The 24,885-nt window shown below is 29.2% G+C and overlaps 2 protein-coding genes and 1 long non-coding RNA gene across 3 annotated transcripts; 1 reads left to right on the top strand and 2 right to left on the bottom strand.

Moving 5' to 3' along the window:
* The first annotated feature begins 681 nt into the window (after positions 1–681).
* Positions 682–13,802, top strand: Nep5 (M13 family metallopeptidase neprilysin 5). Its single transcript, XM_072893766.1, has 18 exons — positions 682–700; positions 4,117–4,443; positions 5,831–5,900; positions 6,028–6,125; positions 7,184–7,237; positions 7,377–7,434; positions 7,708–7,898; positions 8,099–8,336; positions 8,549–8,798; positions 9,208–9,484; positions 9,617–9,772; positions 9,953–10,188; positions 10,528–10,637; positions 10,731–10,789; positions 11,044–11,092; positions 11,247–11,433; positions 11,950–12,126; positions 12,804–13,802. The coding sequence occupies exons 1-18, from the start codon at positions 697–699 to the stop codon at positions 12,975–12,977; spliced, it is 2,715 nt and encodes a 904-aa protein (XP_072749867.1). The 5' UTR covers positions 682–696; the 3' UTR covers positions 12,978–13,802.
* Positions 11,261–16,752, bottom strand: LOC140666512 (uncharacterized). Its single transcript, XR_012046766.1, has 3 exons — positions 15,909–16,752; positions 15,563–15,608; positions 11,261–11,380 (listed from the first exon to the last, which is right to left on the bottom strand). It is a non-coding gene; the product is annotated as an uncharacterized lncRNA (long non-coding RNA).
* Positions 16,753–18,494: 1,742 nt separating this feature from the next.
* Positions 18,495–23,291, bottom strand: LOC140666865 (uncharacterized). The gene is made up of 7 exons (XM_072894410.1): positions 23,181–23,291; positions 21,921–22,259; positions 21,693–21,755; positions 21,065–21,130; positions 20,822–20,872; positions 20,430–20,571; positions 18,495–19,504 (listed from the first exon to the last, which is right to left on the bottom strand). Exons 1-7 carry the CDS (start codon positions 23,241–23,243, stop codon positions 18,693–18,695), a joined length of 1,536 nt encoding a protein of 511 aa, XP_072750511.1. The 5' UTR covers positions 23,244–23,291; the 3' UTR covers positions 18,495–18,692.
* Positions 23,292–24,885: the final 1,594 nt, after the last annotated feature.

A 24,885-nucleotide genomic window follows, 5' to 3' on the forward strand; every position in this document is an offset into this window, starting at 1 on the left:
GTAAGGGAAAGCAAAATGCAGCTGTGTTTTTATATGCGTTGCATTTTCCTTTCATTAAGCATTCGGAGACTTTCAATATTACAAAACAAATTGAAAAAAAATATTAAATAAAATTGTACATTTATTCATGTTTAATTAAAGTTAAAAATATTTTAATTAAAAAATAGTACCACTAAATAAAAGATTAAATATGTAATGTATTAATATTTATACAATACAACTTCTCTCTCTCTCTCTCTCTCTCTCTCTCTCTCTCTCTCTCTCTCTCTCTCTTTCTCTCTTTCTTTCTCTCTTTTTTATAAACTATATCTAATAATTTTAATTACAAAAATTTTATACATAAATAGTTGCTGCGTCAATTATTAATTATAAGATCTTCTTAAAGAGCTATAAAGAATATTTAATTTATGACATAGAAGATATTATCACAGAATATATTAAAATTTAATTAAAAATTGTATTAATTTTATTATATTTTTTCTTTTAATTCAGAATTTAGAATTTAAATTAGAGTTTTACTGTTTCGTTCTCTTTAACGTAATCTAAATTAGATATCGCACTATGAGAGGAGAAATTAAAATAAACACGATATCTATTAAAAATTCCTTCATTGAATTTACTGAAACGTTATAAGCAAGTAATTTGCATCAAAGTGAACGTTACCGCGGTGTCGACGTTCCCCACCCACATAATTACATGGGTACGTAACTTAAGAATTTTCAATTTTTTTATAGAAACCCAAGATGTAAAATGTCAATCAATTTATGTTAAAATAGTATACGAAAGGAGCAGTTTTTCTTAAAAAATGATTACCTCTCAGATGAACGAATATGCAATTACGATTGTCGCAGTAGTCAGGTGCGTTGCGCCTGAATTATTATCATACAACAAGCTTTTTTGCGTTATGGACATTATAACACAAAATATATAGCGCAAAAAAGAGAATCGTTATGATTAAAAAATGCGAAGTAATAGGTATCGCGATTGAAGTCGTGTTTTACGCAATATGCTTTTTATTATTCATTTTAATAAACCTATTTTACACTCTCTCTATTCGCTCCTCTTTTTTTCTTTATTCAATCTCTATTTAATCTTTAAAAATTTGATCTGCATAATATATGTTCTCTAATTTTATTTATTTTATTTAATTTTTTATCTATAATTCTTAGATTCTTATTTACTTGTATTACATATTTAGATCTGCTTTTTATTATCATCTATTTCAATTTTATTAACAATTCTCTTTTTTTATATTGCGTCTCCCTTTTCAACATTAATAAAGTAAATTCTAAAATATCATATGTCATTCACATACTATACATGTATTCTAATACTTATATTAGTTCAATCTCGACTAATTACTATCATAATGTTTGATACTTTCGAACCGGTAGTTAATGTGGCATATTAATTTTGAACGAGCGACTGTTAATGATCACCAAGCAACATAATATAATAATCGTTCGAGTGTAGAACTAGCCACTGAACATAAGCTTGACGCACTAATGCCTTAATAATTTATTATATGCACGGGCGCTTAATTAGGTTCCGAGTCGCGTAGCCTGCCAGTAGCATACACTTTGCCATGATAAATCTCGATTGCTATAAGATACATGTACCTTCAAAGAAACTATTAATGCTCGAGTTTCAACCATGGGTAGATGTATGCAAATTTACAATATGGCAATTTAAGATGATATATACATGTTTTATGGTGATAGATTCACTATCATACAGGCATGTTATGACTTTGTGAGAAGTAAAGTATTATAATGTAAATGTATCTAACATATTTTATGGATCGTTCTCCTATTCCCTTTAGTGAATTTTCCTATGGTTATATCATGGTTACGGTGTGATATCGATTTTTTCTGTAGAAGAATACTTTTTTGTAGGTATCTATTTAATTAAGTTTCTGATTTTATTTATTTTATTATTAGTTTTGATCTCTTTTTCTCTTTATTTTTTTATCATCAAACCTTGCTTGTATTTTAATATTATTATATTCTATTTTTTTTTCAATAGGCAATCTGATATCTTTGTAATGTCACATCGGTCTTTTAGTCGTGCTTCCGGTCGTGAGGCGATTATCGATTGCGATGTCGTATCCACGTTGTTTCAAAATCATAACAATTCCGAGCAGCAATTTCATTCGAAATAAATTTCCCTTTTAGGGAAACAGAGACCTCGATTGCTTTAGCACGGCAATTGGAGCCATTTCCCGAATAACGCGAGCACATTCACGCGAATATACACGATCTCACGCTATCTATTCGATAGAGCGATTGCATGAATAATGAATGCAGCGCACGGTGCATTACGTAGCTCGCGTCGTTGCATACTTTCTCTCTTCGTAATAAGTGTTTTTCTGTGATAGACGGCGTTTTCTCGGACGCCGCCCGCTGCACGTGCGCTGTCAAGCAATCTTGACACATCCTGTCTATATATGTATATTTAATATTCAATATATTAATTATACAATATCTATTTAGAGAACAGTGATAATCAATCATCTTTAGTAACAATCAATTATCATGATTTAAATTATCAATTTTTAAATTAATTTTTTTAAGCCACTTGTAAGCGCAATTAAATTGTGCACAATTATATTTTCTTATATGTGTGCTTAGAATATTTATTATTTTTATAAATAGAAAAATATAGTTCTTATATTACTATGTATAGTAAAAAAGTATATAATATAATTAATATTATTTACAATATTTTTTTCAACTTTAAAGAAACTATTTTTTTCAGACTTATCTTTTCATTTAATATAATAGTTGAATTTAGAACTGAAATATGAATTCTTTTCACGAACGTGTAAAAATAAAAATACGGTTGAATTTATGCTACTCTTGCAGGGACAAGTTGGATAGAAATGTAATTACATAATTACGTTTACTTATATACTTCGTAACTATCTCGAGGAAGTTATTTCTATCGGGGACTTCCTATTAGCACGGCTATAGTTCATAGGTGAGGCTCGTGCTTTCCGATCTAACTGCACTCGTACTCTATATCGTAACCATAATTGTTAATCATTTTGTTCTTTTTAATTTATTTGTCACGATAAGATCAATCGCGTGCTGCGAAAGATAAATTTCACTTTACGCAAAAGTGGATGTATAGTAAAAATAGTTACAAAATTATTTTAAATTTATTTTTATCTGCGGAAATCTAGTATCATTACGAAAATTGTCTGTTATATGTATTGCACGATCATATAAATAAACACGTGATTTGAAGAAGAATTAAAAAATTTACAGGCATGCACTATTTACACACAAAAATATATATAAAAATGTTTTGTTAATATAATAGTTTTAAATATTTTAATTTTTACATTTAATTAGTAATTTTTAAAGTATAAAAAAATAATTTATATAATTTTATATAGCACAATTTAATATAATTTTAAAATTTTATTGTACAATTTATTTTATCTAAGGAGAGTTTTATACATAAATTCTTTATAAATAATTTTTTTTTCTGTAATTTTCTGTATTTATGCCGATTTGAGTGATATGAATACACGAAGAAAAAATGAGCGTTTTAATCTGATTCATATATTTATAGTACAAACACAAGTAAAACATTAAACGTAAACAACAATATTCCTAGATTTACGATTACTCAATATCAGTATTGAAATTGTTTTCAAGAGAAAAACGATAATATCTGCAGCACGCTTCAACGTTTCCGCCTACATATTTGTGAAAGAAACATTTTTTTTGCAGATTATACCAATAATATTTTTTTGATATTTTTGAAATATTTACAGTTGCAAAAAACCTATAATTACTATCAGGAAATTGCGTAACATTGATAACAAATGCGTTTCTTTTTATTTTTTTAAATTAAATCTCATAAAAAATATAGGTGTAATTATAAAGAAATACCAGTGAGTACATAATTTTCTGATTAATAAAAGAAAATAAATGCAAACATATTGGACTAAACATAAATATGTAAACTTGTGAAGGAGAACTAACTTCTTGTAACACATTATGTAAAATGAGTGATTTTCTCTGGGGGAAAACACATTCGATAATTTACATTAAAACAAAAATTCTTCTTTAACATTTTCTTTCTTTATTCTTTCCATCCCGATAGAATTTTACAATTATTACGTGCGTGTATCATCATATCGAAAGGATACGGTGATATCGAAAGAGTTAGTAGCTCACCATCAATGGTCGAAAGACATCGGGTGTCGTCTATTTCTTTCAAGCGCGTTATGCGTGGGTGTTATCGCGGATGGACAAATGGGAAAATTGACGTGCAAGTCCGTTATTTCTGTTGGTTCGACAAAGAAGCACGAGCACCACTGGGAAAATGTGAACGTATGGACAGCCGACGTTGTCTGTACGACCCGACTCGGTATTCAGTGTCGTCAGTTCGATCCGGTCAGTGGGCCATTCAGCATGAACAACGAGCGCAGTGAGTTATATTTTTACGCCAGACTATCTTTGCTTACAAGATTTTCTTTTCCGGTGCACTGTATATATAGATATATATATATATATATATAACCCGCTAAAGGTCTCGTACACCGCTACGTTTGAACAAAATTAAAGTCAAGAAAATTTTTGTTCTTTTTATGTGGCCTTCATTTTTTGTCTCTTTTATTATAATTATTAAGAAAATCATAAAAAAGATTTAATAATAATTATAACGGTAATAGTAACAATAATGATTCATATTTTAGTATTAATTTTAATATTAATAACAACATCTGTTTCTTTTAGCTGCACTTTCACATTTTTTGCATTAAAAAATGAAATGAGAAATACATTGAGTTCTTATAGAGAGAAAAAACTGCATTAAATATAAAATTATAAAAATTTGAATAAAAAGAAAGATAAATTTGCAGAAAAGTAAATTTTATTAATTTATAATAATTTGTTTAATTATTTTAATTATTACGTGTTTGGTAGAATTTTATTTTTGTTGTTACTATTGGTAATAAAACATTATTTGTATATTTATTAAAGATATTTAAATTAAGCATGGAGAAAGGTTTTATATATAGGTATAATATTATAAATATTAATACATGTATAAAAAAGAACCTCCACATTTCATTTATTTGACATATTTTAAGTAGATCGAAAATATAGCAAAGAATCTAAAATCTTTGATATTGATATAATATTAAAAAAAACTCAAAATTCTATTTTTAATAAGTAATATCTGCAGTTAATTATTTCTCATTGCCTTTTATGTCTATTATATACATTAGATGACATATTTAGATAATGCAATAACAAAACCAGGTTATATTAAAATAGATACATTATTTCATGTAGATGTAACACTGGATAGGTTTATATTGTATTATATTTCTTCCAAAGAAGAAGATAGCGTTATGTGAATATTTCTATTATACAATATTTTTTATTATTTTCAGATATATTAAAATAAAGATACAGAATTATATTGAGGAGTTTTTATTTTTTCTGTATATATATATATATATATATATATATATATATATATTAAGTACAATATTATTTAAAATTTAATATAAAGTTTTTTCTAAGAAAATTTAAATAAAAATAATAAACTAAAAATCTAAATTTTCTATCTATAAATTTGTAATGTTTATTTGCAATATATTTTAATTTTTGTTTATTACATTATAAATTAGTGATTATAGACATCGTTTTAAAAATAAAATAAATCTATTACATTATAGATTAATTTTAGATATGCAAATTTAATAATTACTTGAAATGATAAATATAATAATAAATTTTTGATATCATTATTTGATAAGTTGCTGCACTAGTCGTTATTATGACTTTTATATTTTTATTTTCTCCAGAGGATGAAGGATCCGTTTACTCAATCGGAAGCCAAAATCACTTGGTATCGATAAGATCTAAGCAAACGTAGTAAGTAAGAGAGTGGCAATTTTCTAGTTAATGCCGGTTCATTAAATCGTTTTATTGAGAATGTGCATTTACTTGCCGCAAAAAGACCAATTCAAATTTCCGGCAGTCAAATTCATCGTATTTACAGCTTCAAGAAACGGTTTCAAGTCTCCCTTCTATTGGTGATAATCCTGTGTTTCCTGGTGTGTTCCTTGTTCGTAACAGTCCTGGTACTCGCAATACTTTGTAAGTTTTCTTTTACTTAAATGTCAGGATAATATAATGATCTATATAATATTTTTGAAAATTATGCATATAAGTGAAAATTAAAAATGTGAAAAAATAAAATTAAGATTAAAAAATATTAAAATAAATTACACATATATACATACATACATATAATTTTTTATTAAATTACTTATGATAAATATTATCACATAATTCAAATTGATAAAAGCAGTACTATATTTCGATATTGTTAAATCTAAAATTAAATGTCATTTTATGACTCAATGTTATACGTAAATGAAACCTTCAAACATAAGTCCTTGTGAGTTAACTTTATTAAAATTAAAGTAGCTATAACTTAATGACCGATGACAACACAGGAAATGCTTTTCATTAAAAAACAAATAACTCAACTCTCTAGCTTTGATGCTTTGATATATTTTCTTTATTTGCGTGCAATTACAATAGATATCCTTGACGAATTATTGGAAAACCATTTAGCGTATGTTCGATCGTCATTGACAGTATGTAAATATTTCAGCGAGAAAATGGTTATAAATAGTATAGGAACTCGTATCATGTTGTTTCATGAAACAACTTCTTATAACGTGCTTATCATTATTACTTGTGATATTCTATGACTACGTGGGTATCGCTTCTATAATCAATTTGTACTATGTACTTTCTCTAGAATCGTCGGATATCCTTCTAACTATAATTTTCTCAAATAATCTCGTAATTAATTTCTCCTCGACAAAAATATTTGAATTTTCGAATATTAAACAAAATAAATGAATAAATGAATCCTATCTTCATTTTTATATAAATTTTATTTAATAGAATTTTTTTAATTTAAAGTTTTAAATTAAATAAGATACATAAAAATACAAAAAAAAAATAAAATTGTATTAAATAAAATATATATGTGTATATATGCAATGCGTATATGTTAAAAAGAGATTAAAAAAGCGCGATAAATCGATATTTTCCATTAAAAAAATTGGTCTGAGGAAAGCTGGTTAAAAAGACATTCGATATTATTGAAATATTTTGTATATCGATTATTTTTATTACAGATGCGCACAGTGGCATGATAAAAATATGCGATAGCGAGGATTGCGTGCGAATAGGTAAGTCACAACATGTAATTATTATTATTACTTACGCTGTCACTTGTTAGTGGTTAGATACAAAAAAAAACGGTAAAGAGAGAAATGTATAGCAATTACCATACCGGAAACAATTAATTATTACTCTTTGTTCATTTAGCGGCTAGTTTGAAGGAATCTATGGACACCTCTATAGATCCTTGCGATGATTTTTATCAGTGAGTAGATACGATGCATCTATGTGTGCGAAATCTTTAATCATTGTTCTTTGCGTTACGCAAAATATCGCACTCGTGCGTTTTACTTTCACTCGCTTGTATGAGTACCACGTGTGAATTATCACGATTTCGCTAGAATAGTGTAGCAATTAATAATAATAATAATGTTTTTATTATTTTGTATTTATTTGTTAATTGTTTTTCTTTTTGACAGTCATTGAATTCTTACACGTATTATCATCTTTGTGCGAAACGCAAATTTCTCTTCTTTAGATATGCGTGCGGCAGATGGCCGCAGGAGCATCCCATTCCGGATTCCAGCCTGACGAATTCCTGGTTTAGCGAGCGTAGTGATCGCGTGTCCAGGAAGATCAGAGATCTGTTAAAAGTCAACATGTCTGCCGATGAAGTGCCCTGGGCAGTAATGCAGGCTAAGACGTTATTCACCAGCTGTATGGACGTGCGTACGTTGCCGTTTTTGTTTAATTAGGTAGATGTCAATCAAAATTATAATGAAAAAAAAATGATCCAAGAAGAAAGATAAATTTAATTAAGATGCGTAATGTAACAAACCACGTCAATAAATAATATATAATTTATAATTTTCAACTATCTCTTTTAGTGATCTTATAAGTGTTTCTTATAAAAATATAAATTTGTTTAGGTACGATAAACGAGCTCAATTTGGCCCCATTGTTTGATCTGTTGGAGTTACTGAATTTACCTTTCACACCCGCGGCTCTCACTAATGAAACCACTAATTATATTGAGAAAATGGCTAGGGTAAAGAGAATTTTGGGAGTTGATATTTTCTTCGGCTTTAAAATCATGTCTGATCCGAGGAACAACAGCAGAAACGTTTTATATTTTAACACTCCGGATCATTCTACTCCTTTTCCTAGGTATATATATATTGTTATTTAAATTTTTTAAATTACTACTTTTAACTTCTTATTGTATGTGCGTTAATACTAATTAGCGTATTTATATACGCTATAATTTTAATAATATTAATATTTAATTTTAATTTTATTTTTAACTTCTATTTGTATATTAAGTATGTATAACTTTATTAATATGTAAAAAAGATATATAATATTTTTTTAAATAATAGTGATAAAGAAATGGAAAAACGGCTGCACACTATCAGATCGCGATTACGAAAGCTAGAAGATCTGAACGATGAATTTACATTCAGCGAGAACGAAGATGCTGAATTAGTTTACATGACGGATGTTATCAAACAAGTTATTAGTAATGGCACTGTTAATGCTTGCACCTCGGAAGATGAATTTAAGGTGTCAGTTGAGAAATTGCAGGAACTTGTCGAAACGTTGTATGAAATTAGTCACACGATTTATCACGTAAGAATACTTTTTTAATTAAATTATTTTTAAATCTTTTTTTTAGCGTGCAACAAAGTTGTTAAATTAAAATGAAATTAAAATTTAAGAGTTGATTCGAGAGAAGATATTTATATCTATAAATATATTTTTGCAAATGATATTTTTTTTTTAATATACAACATTGACATGTTTTAAAAAAGTAATATTTAAAAAGATAACACACGCAATTTTGCAATAATAACATAACTATTTAAAAAGGGTGAAAATAAAATTAAAAAATTTTTTTTTCTTTATCATATTATATTGTATTATTAATACAAATTTTATTTTAAATCTGCCTAGTTTTGAAAGATATTAAACTCTATTAAAATATTTATATTACGTATTTGATTAGATAAGAATAAATAATAGTTGACTTTTGTTGTAGATGGTTCATGCAAATGTAAATTACACCCTTTCTGAAGAGGACTTGAACGAGAAAGATTACATGTTAGTGGACGATCTTCAAAAACTGACGGATGAGTATATCATGGAAGTTAATTCGTCTCTTACACCTAAACCGATATGGCGATCCTTCGTAGAGTCAGTTCTCGAGGAAATCGTCACATTGGACCTCGATAAAAACGATAAAGTTCTCGTCGAAAATTTGAATTATTTGAAAGACGCAGCATTAATTCTCGCTGCTCTTGAGGAAGAAGCTATAGGTGTGTATTTCTGCATATTTTTGCCAATTATTAATTAATTTTAATTTAATTAATTAAATTTTAATTTTTGATCAATATTTGAATTTAAGAAATCTAATTTTTAAAAGAGATTTAATTACATTTTGGACTTAGAAAGTTACGTTTGGTGGGTCGTCGTAGACGTCGTGGTACCTCACTCTTCCGAGAAGCTCAGGAACATTTGGGCCACGTATATAAATAAACTAATGCAAGTGGAAATTAGCGAATCTAAATCTTTGCACTGCGCATCAACTGTTAATGAATTAATGGGTATGCAACAACACTAGTAATCTTACTTAAAAACTTTCTAATTAATTTTTTTATAAATAGTTTATTTGCAACATTTATGTACTAAAACGTATTTTTTCTAAATTGGATTTAATAAATTTATGGAAAAAATTTTTATAATACATTTTGGATGACATTTTAACGATATTAATCGATTCGTAGGAATGGCGGTGTCGTGGTTGTTCGTAGATCCAACGTTTCATAGTAATAAAGCTCGTAAAGTGATGGAAATGTTGGAGGACATAAGAGAGGCATTCGCTTCGCTTGTCACTAAAACGGACTGGATGGATCAATTGACAAAAATGGCAACGCTTGAGAAAAATCGGAAGATGAGTTCTGAAATTGGATTTCCCGAATGGCTTTTCGACGAGAAGAAGCTCAACGAATATTACGAAGGCGTAAGATTTGCAAAAGATTGATATAATAATTGTCTTGCTCAAAAGAAAATGCATATAAAAAAAGAATAAGCATTTTTATTCTGTTGTATTACTTACTGTATTTATTTATTTATTTATTTATTTATTTTATCTTACACGTAAAATATTTGATAAGAATTCTATTAATTTATACAGCCGCAGTAATTTTTTTTAGATATTCTATAAAAGAGAATTAAAATCAAATCAATTCTGTTCTAAAAATTCAGTAATGTGCGTTGTTTTTTTTCTAACTTTTAAAATCTATTTATTATTATATTTCTAAAAAACAATCTTACGTAACATTCATTTGTTAATGTTTAGATAGATTTTTCAAAGGCAAAGTATCTGGATAATATGATACAGATTATTCGATTACAATGGAATACTACGTGGGCGAGCCTGCACGACAATAATTTTAATAATGAATCATAGTAAGTAAAAATTTAGCAATTTGTTTTATTAAAGATGGAAAAAAATAAATGGTAAAGTTCTCTTTCTTTGCACGCTTCGTTCTGGATAATCAGCTGGGCGACTGATCCTACTGATGTAAATGCGTTTCATACTTTTCAAATTAATCATATAAGTATGTATAATAATCTAATCCTCATAGGAAAGGAATTAATGTGAAAAAGTAAAATAAAATTAAAATTTAAAAAATAAAAATTTTGGAAAATCTAAATTTTTTTCTTGAAACAAATAATTGTTTTATTATTAAAAAAAAAAGATTTACATATGTATTACATCGTTAACAATATACTTAATTTAAAGACGATTTTTTATTGTTTTTTGTATTTATATTACATTAATATGTAAAGCCTTTATTCTTTTATTATGCAGCCATACCTATCGGAATTCTGCAATTCCCATTCTATGAATTGGGTCTCGAGTAAGAATAGGAATAATTACTTTATAATTATCTTTATAAAAGTAGAAAATAATTAAGAAGCATAGATTTTATTAGATATGGGTGTTTATTAATCACATATTAAATAAGATAGAAAGAGGTCGGCCGGTAATTTTTTAAATAATTTTAATCCTAGAGCTTTGAATTATGGCGCTATCGGAACGGTACTTGGACATGAATTAACTCATGGATTCGACAATAGCGGCCGGCATTACGACAGCGACGGAAATCTTCGGGAATGGTGGACCAACAAGACCAGTTCGGAATACACTGAAAAGAGTCAATGCTTCATAGATCATTACAATACTTATTACGAAGACGAGGTAAGCACATATCAAACAAGTAGCGTTTTTATAAATTGCTTAGTATAAAAAAAATTCTATAAAATTTAATTAAAAGAAGATAAGATTTAATAAAAGAGATAAAAAGAGCAATTAAAATTTCCATTATTATATATTCCATTATTATATATTTTTATACATATGTTTTTATATATATATATTTTTTCAATGTTTAAAAAAAAATTAATTAATTTCAATATTATGGACAAATAATTATACATTCTCTCTCTTTAAAATTTTATTTACTTCAAATTTACTTTTAATTTAAAGTTGTTAATTTAATTTAATTTAATTTCTATTTTCTATTTTATATCTAAAAAAAAAAAACTTTGAAGTTTCTTAGGATCAAATTTTTTAATATACGCGATTCATATGTATCGTCTTTTTTTGCTATGCAAATTATATCTTAATTTTATATAAAAATTAAACTTTGCTTTTCGTATCTGAAGAATTGAATAATTGTAGCACGTCAATATGTTAAAAATACATGCCGTATAGATCGACGATTACATCGATGGTGAATTGACCTTGGACGAAAACATCGCTGACAATGGGGGTCTTCGTGAGGCTTTCGTCGCTTATGGGATATGGAAAGCTCGACATGGTCAAGAGCCTTTACTTCCCGGATTCACACAACTCACGCACGAGCAATTACTGTTTCTCGCCTTTGCACATGTAAGCCAATAATCCACATAAAATAGTCAATTTCCAGTTACGATCTCAGAATTAAAATTCCGGACTAACATTATATTTAATGCTACAAAAATAGAAAAAACTAAAAAATTAATCAAAAAAAGAAACTGTACCAAATTATACAGAATGTCTTAGAAACTCTTTTAGTTATAGCTTAAAAATTTAATATATAGATTTTGTTATATACGTACTAACTACTTAAATTAAGTTAATTTATGAATAATGATTTGGTAATCATCAGTTTATTTTAGCTGTGGATATCGTTTTTTTTTTTTTTATTTAAAGTTGTAACACATTAAACTTGCTTTATAGCGGGCGACCTTTGCTAAAAAACCCATCTCTCATTTAAATGCCATCTCTCGATCATTTGCAAGATCACAGATCAAAGATGTTTAAAGACGGCGAGATAGCGATAAATTACAATGTTTAATTCATTCAGTAGCAATAAATTGTAACTGATATTTGATAATTTCGACTCTCCTGAATCTTATTATCATGCCTTAAGTTTGCCTCATTAAGATTTCTCGTCTAATTATAATATATAGCTTATTTCCCTATCGATATTATTCTTCTTCTCTTACTAGTTTGAAATTTTTGTCGTCGTAAAAATAACTTCTAATTTTTCGAAGGTTATATAGGCAAATATTTATTGATTTTAGCTGTGGTGCGAATCTTACACTACTGCATCATTAAAGTGGATGCTGGAGGACTCTCACAGCCCTGCCCACGTAAGGCTTCGGGCGGCATTGAGAAATTCCAAAGAATTTAGCTCTGCGTGGAATTGTCCCGTAGGATCGAACATGAATCCGTCAAAGAAGTGTCACCTGTGGTAATGACTACAGTCACACAGACAAAGAATAGCCTTGGTGCATCGCTATATTTGATTATCGTTAATCAATCAAATATTTATCGTTCAAAAAGCTCACGTGCGAAATATATGTTCCAGAAAGAGAAAGAGAAGAAGAAAGAATATACATGGTTATTTTTAGAAGGTTAAAATGTATATATGGTTATTTTTAGAAGGTTAAAATGTATATATGGTTATTTTTAGAGCATTAATTTTAACAATTAATTTTAAATTTTAGCAATTAATTTAATCAATTTAAATATAATGATATGCATATTTTTTACTTGAAACGATAATAATGGGCAGTTCAGTTCATCATAGAATTTAATACGCGATCGAAATCTTGAAATAGAGAAATTAAAAATTTTGTTAATATTTGATAATACGACATTATATAATATGATTGTATCATTTTCATAGAATCATATAATAGTTAATTAGGAAAACAAGAAAGATATTTGAAAATGTATATTATATTTCTGTAGATTTGAAGATCAGTTTATATAATTACAGAACAAATTTATTTATTTAATTTAAAACAATTTAATAGATATCGTCAATAAACTTGTTAAACTTAGAATAAATTATAACGTAATTTTTTATAGTGTAGATAGAAATTTTTGTGCGCTATTTAGATTGCAATGAAATTAATATAAAATTTTACACGTGAGCTGCAATTGCTTTAATTATTATTATTCTATTGTTGCATGAATTTTTATGACAAATCGTTTCTGTGTAAATCTTTATATCTTGTGCAATGATGCATTATACCATCATCAAATTAATAAGCGATCCAATGTTTGTAATAAAAGAGTTTTATTTACATACAAAAAAATGTTCTCTAATTTTATAATTCTTCTGATACCTTCCAGCTGACATCCCGTTTCATCGTTTAAAAGATATCAATTAAATCTTGGTATTATTTAGAATTGCACCTAAAATTATATTTATACGCTATACATATTTTAAATAATCTCTCTGTCTTATGTTACGATCAGGAATCTGGACCGATACCATTTAGTTCCGGTTATGATTTAATAAAATATTTAATAATTGTTCCGGTTCTAGTTTGGGTTTTTTTGACAAATAAAGGAAACTGAAACCATTTGAATTACGCTTCTTTCAATTACAGTTCCGATTCTTTTGAAATTATTGCTTCCCTAACTTTTTCCTAGCAAATTATATTATTTTTTTTTGCAATTATTTGCAATTAAATTAAATTTTATTAAATTTTATTTTCTTTTTTATTGTTTTAATAACCCTAACAGACCTAACAGATTTTACTTTATTTACTACGCCAGCAAAAACCCGATGAAACGATTTGGGGAGTAATTATCCTAATTGAGAATTCGCGATAACACGAGATTTGGGAATTTACATATTTTTTAATGTATTTTAGCCAGTATTAACCAGTACTTTTCAAGTCAGGTAGGCCTACCTTTGTTGCTCTTGGCCATACTTATTCTGACTCGATTCCCACGAATCAGGGATTGAGGAAGAAGAATAACTCCTTCCTACTGTCGATTAAATATTATCGCCGGTAAATAAGACGACTTATATTGGTTTAAAATCGCATAATATTATGATTATTTTGTAGGCGCGTACATCATTCAATCGTCAAAAGTCACAAAATACAAATAATTATATATACATTACAGTCAAAAAGTAAGACCAAAGAAATTTATAGATTTAATTTATTATTTATTATTTCTTCCCAAAAATATAACTACTAATCAAAAAGAAACAGCAGAATGTCATCCTTCGGCGTGTAAAAGCAAATTATTTTCTCGAGCTAAAAAGCCGTCGTTACCAGTTAAGTGAACTGAAAAATCTTTATGAGAGATACTAAAGAAAAAGTGGAACGCCATAGACAATGAGACAATAAAAAACTAATTGCTGGGATGCCTAGACTTTGTTTGAAAGTTATAGAAAAAAAGGATGGATTTTTTGATGAGAAGTGTTTTTTCATAAATTAAAATTTTATTATTTATTTGTTTTCACTACTATATATTTCTTTTAAAAATAAAATTCAATCTGTTAATAATTTAAAAGCATATTTTGTACTTTTTCTGTGATCTTTATTTATTACTTTGGTCTGGAACTTTTTGACGATAGTATATGTAAAATATATTAGCATGCCTTTTAACCCTCTGTCGGCAGGTCATTAAAAAATCTGTATCTTTAAAACTGTTTTATAAAACTCATATATTCATATATATAATTGAAATAAACATTTCATATATGTCTTACATGAAATTGGAATAAATATCATATATTTTCATTTTAAAAATATTTTTGTTTTCCCTTCAATTTTTATATACAAATAGTATATCTATTTTAACAAAAATACAAAAAATAAATAAAAAATATAATATAAAAGTTTTTATCTTTAAACACGATACGCACAAAAAGAAATTTTTTTATGATTTTAAATTGACCCAGAATCCGCTGTGCAAGCGGCTATTCCGCCGTCCGAGGATTAAAGCAACAGATTTATCTACAATCTACATATCTATCTACAAATCTCTATGTAAATCCGTTGCTTTGAAATAAAAGCTTTTTGTCACTCACCGACTGATGCGCAACAGCGAAGTTGTCGATATTGAAGCTACGATGTCTGTAACATACAAATATAAAATCCAAATTAAAGCAGCGCTTAAAATAATTAACATTCAAGAATTTATTATTGTACTCATCAAATTTTATATTCGATGCGTAATAAGCAGTTAAATAAATATAGAATAATTTTATAAATTAAAAAACTATTTTTTAAATAGAAACTTTTATAAAATTTATGTAAAAATCTTTATCTTTGAGTTTCTCTTGTTTAAATCATTCAGATAAATAAATCAAATTAATTCGTAAACGCGATTTATAATAATTAATATACAAATAATAATATACAAATGATACTTACTCTAGGGTTGTTTCGCCAGTGCAGGATGCCTCTCCTAGGTCTCCTCCTCCTCTCAGATATCAGCAAGATCTATTGTTTTACACAAATTTTAAACCGTAAAAAATTAAAACGCGCAATAGTTTGAACGGCACTCCCGCATTTTTACGCACACGCGATACTTTGATGTCACTCCCGAATTTCGGAACGATCGATCCTATTTTATCACGCGCGAGAATCATACTTGACGTCGACAAGTCGGGAATTCGCGAGCAAACTCCGAGCAAGAGTCCGAAGCGGAAGAAGACGAAATCGATCGAGGTAATCGATCGCGAAATGGGATTCGCTCGGTTCTGGTGCAGGATCTCAGGCCGACTCAAACTCATTAGGCACGATTTCGAATGAGCATGTGTCTATCATACAGACAGTTCACATGATACGTCAGGTAGACAAGAGAGAACACTCATTTCATAAATGTCCAACAATCTGAATATTTATTAAATGGATCGGACCTCTTTACCGAGCGTAAATCATGACCTAAATCCTCCAGTCGACGTCCTCAATGCGATACGTATTGCTGGTAGACGGTGCAAGAAAAGGGGCCCACCAACAATTTATTCCAATGATCGATCAATCTAATCGATTGGGACCGAAACCTGTTGTCGAAGCAGACCGTGTTCTCAACAACCGTTTATCGAGCGTTTAGCTCAATATTAATCGCGCGTTCATGTGTCTCTCTGTACACGAACCTCTACCTGACCTTCACCTCAGTCGCGATATTGAAACGTATAAACGTTGTTGCCTAGTAAAAAATAATGATTGAAAAAACGCCAAATAAACGCCGACAAACGTCGACATCGATTTGACATCTTTTTCAATCAATCATTTTTCACTGAAAAACAACGCTGAAAGAATTCCATTTAGCCGGCATCGAATACGATCCGGCTAAATGGGACAACAATTTCGTGATCAGGATATTAAATGAATGTAACGCGAAAACGCGACCACGATCGACGTCATCAAGGCCGAATGCCATTAAAATTTACATATTATTTTATTAAGTATTTCGGAATCGCTTTAGGCACATTTTAACGCGTTAAGATTTATCGCACAGCAATAATGTGTATTATCGTGACGAGAAAGAGAGCGTGTCGATGAAAATATTTTACGCCTTTTTTATACTGTATTTCATAATTTCATTTATATGCTTTAACGCGTTTAATATATTCGAAATTGTTTTGTACATATTTTAATATAAATAACGTTAAATTTTCTCACATAGAGAGTAATAATGAATTATGTTATCGTGGCGAGAAATATTTACGGCGCGCTCGACTTTGAGGTGACCGAACGCGAGACTGCGACGCACGTGTCGCGCCGGAGTGGGAATCGTGCGTACGCTACACCTGCCGGAGTAGGAATGAATGGACGTCACGGCTGCTCACACGCTATATCCCTTCCATCTCTTACTACACAAGTGTCAAGGAGAAGAGTGTGCTCTCTCTCTCTCTCTCGCGCTCTCTCTTTCTCTTTCTCGTCGCGCCGTAACAATAATACACTTTATACTAAATACGTGCTAAAATTTCATACGTTAAAATATGTACATACAGTGATTTTAAAATACGTAAAATTCTTTAAGTAAAATGATATTATTCGATATGTTTAATGCGCTTTAAAGTATATAAAACACGATTATAAAATATAAAGTACTTTAACTAAAACAATCTTACGACTTGCTGTGTATGAATTGTACAACGATTCTATTTCCTTATTACATTTATTATAATGAATACATCGTAATTAAAGTTTATCAATGATGATGTTAACGATTATTTGTGAAAAGTAGAAATGTTTATGGGATACATATATACACACATATATATATATATATATATATATATATATATGTAGATATTTATATCATATATAAATACATTATCATATATATATTTAACAGAATTTTTCTGTTTAATTTGCAATAGCAATTGTTTATGAAATAAACACAACACGTAGAACAGGCTCAGTTGGCATCGCGAAAAAGAGACAATTTTTCGACTTTATGTGCGCTTTTATTTAAAGAAAATAATATATAAAAATTAGTAATATAAAAATATTTTGTAAAACTAAATTACAAGAACCGAAAAGAATTTTACAGTTCGGTTATGGTTTCAATGTTATACATTTTACAGAATTTCAGTTCGGTTTTGGTCTGGGTCTTTGATTATGTATTTACATTTATTTTTGGTGAAGACAGATATATTAATTTGATTAAGAAATTTATTTATGTTTATTAGCGTAAACAAAAATGTTGAGAAGTATTTCGAAATTATAGACACATTGAAACAGAGTAAATAATTGAATAACACAATTAAAAGTTATATATATATTTTTTAAAGGAATTGTGTAATAGAAAATTGAGAGATTTAATAAAATAGAGAGGAAATATTTATATTTATTTATTAAATATTAAGGAATTATTTAACTCTTGGATACATTGTCTCTTAGTTTATAAATGATTAATATAAATTTAAATGACTGACTACTATGTGTGTGTGTATGTGTGTTGAGGCATAACTTAAAAATTTCTCTAAAAATTATCCAAAAGAAAAAGATATTTTCAAAAATTAAAACATTGAAAATATTCCTCTCTTATATTCAAGGATTAAATATCAAGAGAATCAATTGTTAAAGGATGAATTTTTCAATCAATCCAACACTTTAGAATAAATCTTCGCGTCGAATAATTGTTTGATATTTCCACTGAGAAATTCCAGTAGTCTATTCAACGTTCATTACAAGATAAACATTTTAATAATTATAACCACCATTGCTGTCAGCGGTAGACGGCACGTTTTCCTTATGCTTAGTACTAGTGTGAGTGGACGAAACGGAACAGCCGGCACACGTGGTAGTGGGTTTAAATGAGTGCGTAGTTTGATGAACCTTGGCATGATGCGTGACAAGTGGTTGCACGACGGCGGTCTTCGTGGTCTCGGCCGGATTTTCGATCGTAACCGAATCGGTGTTGCTTGCTACGTTGCTGAGCGTAACTGGGGCCGGGGCTGGAGTCGCCTGGGGAGTGAACGGCAGTGACGGCAGTGAGAAAGAGGGCAGTCCAGGAAAGTTGGAGAAAGCATTTTGTAATGTTTCCAAATTCGGGAAGCTCGGCAAGTTTGGAAAGTTGCCTAACACACCCTGGAACGTCGACTGAGCGTTCTCGAACAAGCCCTCGATCGGATTGCTCGCCTTGACATCCAGCGGGTTTAGGTGCTGGTGCTGAAGGACCGGTATGTTGGTTCTGACGTAATGAGGAACGGGATATGCCACCGGACGCGGCACTTCCACGGGATACGCACGATTCACAGTCACCGGAACAGGCTGGGCCACACGAACGTAGTAGGGCTTGGGAACTTCGACAGCCTGGGGAACGGGGACGGGGTATGTTACGTGTTTGGTTACTGGTACCGGATACGGTTGAGGCACCTGTACTTGTACGCGGTGGTCGACTGTCTTTACAGGTATATTGCTGAACGAGGGGTACGAGGAATAGAAGGAGTAACTAGGTAAACTGCTGATGGAGGAACCGAAGGAAGGTAAGCTGCTTAGGCTGTGTTCGATGCCTGAAAACAAAAAAAACGAATATACATTATATTTCACAAAGTATTGTTTATCTGACATAATTTTTATTATAAATAGAATAAATTTATTAATAATTAAAATATAAAATAAAATATTATGATACATAAAGATTGGAAATTTATATTATAATTTATAACTTTGATATGCATGTTTGGCATTACTATGACAATTGCGTACAATATTTCTGGATAAAATATTATTTTGAGTTTATTTTTAATTCGTATTTTTTGAGAAAAATTAACTTCAAATAGTTTTTAATTTTTTGAAAAAAATTAAAAACTTTAAGAGAAAATTTTGAAAATAACTTTTTTTAAATAATTAAAATAATTAATAAATTAATTCTTATATATATATATATATATATATATATATATATATTAGTTAATAATACATTTATTTATATAATTATTTATTTTGAATATCTTTTTTTCACACAATCATTTACTAAGCTTTGATTACCTAAAAATTTACGGTTGACTCTAATAAAGAATTTTAAGAATGTAACCAGAAATATGCAAATTTATGTCGAAATATGAATAAATCAATACCATGAAAATAGAGAAACTGTCTCTCTAATTGTATAACGCAATTAATATTCATGTCGAGCATACATTTGCATTTGTCTTCGCTGAAAGCAGAGCGAGTTACTCAAACTGTGACAAATAACAAGTGTGTTCATGTGTCATCCCGACATTAGTCAAGCATTAGCATTTTTACGTGACTTCTCGTGAACGACCTCGACACAAGAGGAAGATTCGATTGCCAGGGTCTGTGAAAACTTCTAAAATCTTATGTAAATTAATCCTACATAACATATTTACGCGTGATATTAGAAGAGACTCAATTTAGAGTCTTCGGTAGAAACCTTCGTTCGTCGTTGTAAATTTTCGATACATCAACGTTTACCTTGAGTCTCGACGGGTACATGAGACGTTGCCTTCACTTGAGGCACGGAAACGGTCTCCTTGTGTTGATGAACTTCATGATGGACATTAGGAACGGACTTTGACACATGCCCACTCTCTTGAGGTTGTGCATGGATGTGAGTCTAGAGATAATTTACGAAATATTAACAAACATATGTGATATACAATAGGTATGAACAATAGATAATGTTCAAGGTAAAATTCTTACAAAATTAATAAAAATGATACTTTCTTAACAGTAGAATACTTTGAATTGAGTAAATAAAATAGCAATAAATATTTAATAAGAAAATATGTATGATCGATTATATACAATAAATAAAATATATTTTCAGTTAAATAAATAATTATTAATTTAAATGATTATCGTACCTTCACCACGGGAGTTCCGTACGAAGTCTGTGGGAGAATAAGTTCCTCGTGCTGAAAGCAAAGAAATGCAAGCATAAATACAAACTAATACTAACAATTAATTTAATATAATTAAATTTAATACTGCGAATTATTTATAGTTATTTCGTTGTTATTAATACTAGCTTCACGCTTTTTTTTTATTCTAACATTATGCTATCTATTCAAACTATAATGCTGATAATAATTAGAATTAATGCCTACCTTATTGTAAGAAGTGATGGGCGCTTCGACAGATGGTACTTGATAGTCAACGTTCAAGTTGTTATTCTTTAATCAAATATTCAAAAAATTCTGATTAAATTAAATACTAGTTAAATTATACTCTTCGTAATAGTAATTAATACTTTTTACATATATTCTTTAAAAAATCAATATATAAATTATATAACATTAATTTTAATATTATGCATCGTATAATCTTTCTAAATTTATTTATTATACGATTATGTTTAAAATTATAATAGCATAACTTGATATTTTAATAAATTGTTATTCTTGGATTAGAGCGAGAAAAAAATTAATATGTTTTACTTTGCATATATTATATGCATTTTTTAGAAACGTGAAAAGGATTTTTTTCTTAGACACGTTAGTCCGGTATAATTTTTCTAAACTTTAAACTTCTTTATATAGTCTCGAAATGATATGTAATTAATTACATATTAACAAGTAATGCACAAAAGTAAGATGGATTGCAAAGACATATATTGATCACTTTGACAGAGATTAATTCGAAAAAAACCGCAGTATTCTTAGCGGGGTTAATTTAACTTGCAGATCTTGTAGAAAGTAATGTTACGTGAGGATAGAATATGATTGATGTACGTACCTTAATAACTGCACTGGATTTATTTTCTTCAGCAACAGCAGATTCTACGTAATTGTTGTTAATCTGCAATGAAAAAGTAAAGTCTAATTAGTATTATATATATATATATATATATATAATATATAACGTTAGATATATAATTTATGGATTCTTTCTGTTCTTCCATTAAAACTATATTTAAAATAATTCAATTGACGATTAAACGACTTTGACAGATTTCCTGATTACCTGAGTGTCAGGTACTCCGTAAGAGGTGGCTGGCACCTGGACGGCAGAAGTTTGGCCAGCCTCGCTGGCGTAATCGGGACCCAGAGGCTTCCCAGGATTATAGTTGGGCGGTCCGTAGGAAGACAACAGAGGTTGTACTTGAAGCGAATGGCCTTCTATCTCTTCTGGAACTGTGAAAGAACCTACGTAACCGCCGGCGGCTTTCGAGATCTGTACTTCGTTTTCATTTTCATGATGATGGTGATGGTGATGGTAGTCGGTTCCGTAGCGCGGATCGCCCGGGAGGATTTCCCTCTTCTTCTTGTCAGTCGGCGCTGCTAGAGCTGCTGCGAAGCAAACCTGAAAACATACAATTAGCATATTAATAAAGAGCATTTGTAGTTTGAAGGATGTATAACATTATTTTAATTTGAGGAGTATATTGTTTAGAACAAATATATTTAAAAGATTGAAGAATTAGTACATTTTTATTAAATTTATTAAACTTGTTACATTATTTATTGCTTTACATAGCTACGGACAAGCTGGACTGGGTCATCTTTATTCATTTCGTCTTGACGTAATTTTGCGTAGGTCTCGGCAATTAAATTTGAATATTATGAAATCGACAGGATCTATGCATTTTAATGATGACTCAAGAATCCATCGAATTTAAATTTCCATGTGTCGTTTAATCGACGATGATTTTATCTGCTTCTTGAAAAGTCACAGAAGGCAAACGTAATAAACATATATTAATAACCGATATTTCACGGTAATTTGCGTTAGTAAAAAATTACACAAACAATTTTAACAACTTATTTTAAAAAATTTATATATATATATAAACACAGAAATTTTTTCAATATAAACAGATTTAGTATTATAATAATTAATATTTCTTATTAAAACATACTAAATTATTATTGTGAGTCATTATTATATATAGAATATTTGACTTCCTAAAGATAAAACGTTATGATAATCGTTATAAATTAAAGTTCTCTATAAATATTATATGAGAAAGAATTTTTTACACATTAGATTTTTACTATAATTATGTGCAAAATAAATTTAATTTACTTCTATGTATCTTTCAAAATATTTTATCAACTAAACACAATACTGAATTTTGATTTAATTACTAATTCACTTAATTGATTTAATCACAATGCGCTGGTTATTGTCACTAATGAAACTAAATCACTTAAAGAGGAGACACCTTCGATCGTAATCGCGGGGTTGAGACGATATCACGGAAGTAAGGCGGCGGTGTCTTACCACGAACGTGATCAAAAGAAGCTTCATGTTAGCCGTGTGGTGCCAGGGCGATGAGTTGAGCATCTGCCCGGAGACATTTCGACCTTTTATACTCCGACGTCCGTGATCCTTCTCCTCTTCTTCCCGAATGATCTTCCTCCGCATGTCGCAATTCGGCGTGGCATTGGCAGAACTAGATTTTTTTAATTGACTGGGCCGACTTCTCTCACTCGCTACTCTCCGAAATTATTGAATAGAGAACGTCGGGCGTATTATGGTAATCGCGATGATGGTGTCGTTGTCTACGGTAACCCATTGTCCTCATACCCTGTAAGAAACCTCTCATCCTTCAATGAGAGTCTTCACTTTCAGCTGGAGCCGAACCCACGTAAAAGATGATGATTATTTATGCAAATGATATGCAATTCCATTTCGCAGATTTTTGCAGGTCTTTTGGCCTTTTACTCCTTCGTATATTCTTTTACTCTTTCCTCTTCTTTTTTTTCTCTCTTTTTTGAAATGCGATTTAAATTGCGCTCGTTCATTTCACTCGCCGCTATCTCCAGCAGAAGTGTGGGAGGCTTTTAAAAGATCGTATCAAATAAGCGGTGAATTTTCGTAAGATTTAATGGACTGTATTGCAGCTTGATCGCGAGACGAGATTTCTGCATCAATTCTTCGATCAAACGCGCTGATGTATTTTTCTTGTTGCCCGACTGAATGCTGTTACTCTTTTAACGGTAGTTTCATACACTTAGTTATCCTATATATCTGGCTAAGTGATTAATTTTCTGCGTTAAAAAGCATCGATAAATTGATGTGATTAATGATCTGTTAAGTCGCCGACTTTTGCATGTCGCTTCTACACTTATTAACTTAAATAATAATATCGATAGACGAGAGTGAAATTCTTGAGGAAATGAATAAAACGAGATAACGCCTATATATTTTCTAAGCATAAAAGATAGTTCTATATTTATTATAGATGCCTTTATATTTTTGTTGAAAGAGTATCGATTCTTAATTAATCATGGAATTTATAATAACATCTTATGATTTTGGAGGACACCTGATAGTGATATAAACTATGATATTACAAAATGCATGAGCACTATATTTTTCAAACTATATTCCTAATATTGTAAATAAATAATTATAATAATATATAATAAAATAAATATCTGTATATATGTATTATTTATGAATTATTATTTATGAATAATATGAATTGTTAATAAATCTTAACAAATAAAAAGGAGGAAATAGAAAAAGTTGCTTGCTAAATATTTAATAATAATTATATGTATTATTAATAATTGTGTATAACAATATAAACAGGTAAGGTAAAAAAAGATTTAAAAATGAAGAACAATCGATTATTTTTTAAATCAAAGTCTGTTTTTTTTATAAAAAAACCTGAAACCGAAACTTGCAAATTCGTCAAAATGTCGTTGGAACAAGGCCATTGCTTATAAATTGGTTATTAGATGCCAGTGACTTGTAGAATGTTTCTTTTGCAATATATTGAGTTACACTCTTTACTTTTATCATGTAAACATAATAAAAATGTTTTACTTATATATATAGTTATTAATAAATTATATTTATAGAAAAATTGATAATCTCCAATTTGATATTTAAATGTATTGTCTCTACATGTTTTGACGTATTTATACATCATGGATCAGCAGAAATATATTTGAAATAGTTTTCTATAATGATAACA

This window comes from Anoplolepis gracilipes, chromosome 6 (genome assembly GCF_047496725.1).
Source record: "Anoplolepis gracilipes chromosome 6, ASM4749672v1, whole genome shotgun sequence".
Classification (NCBI taxonomy): Eukaryota; Metazoa; Arthropoda; class Insecta; order Hymenoptera; family Formicidae; genus Anoplolepis; species Anoplolepis gracilipes.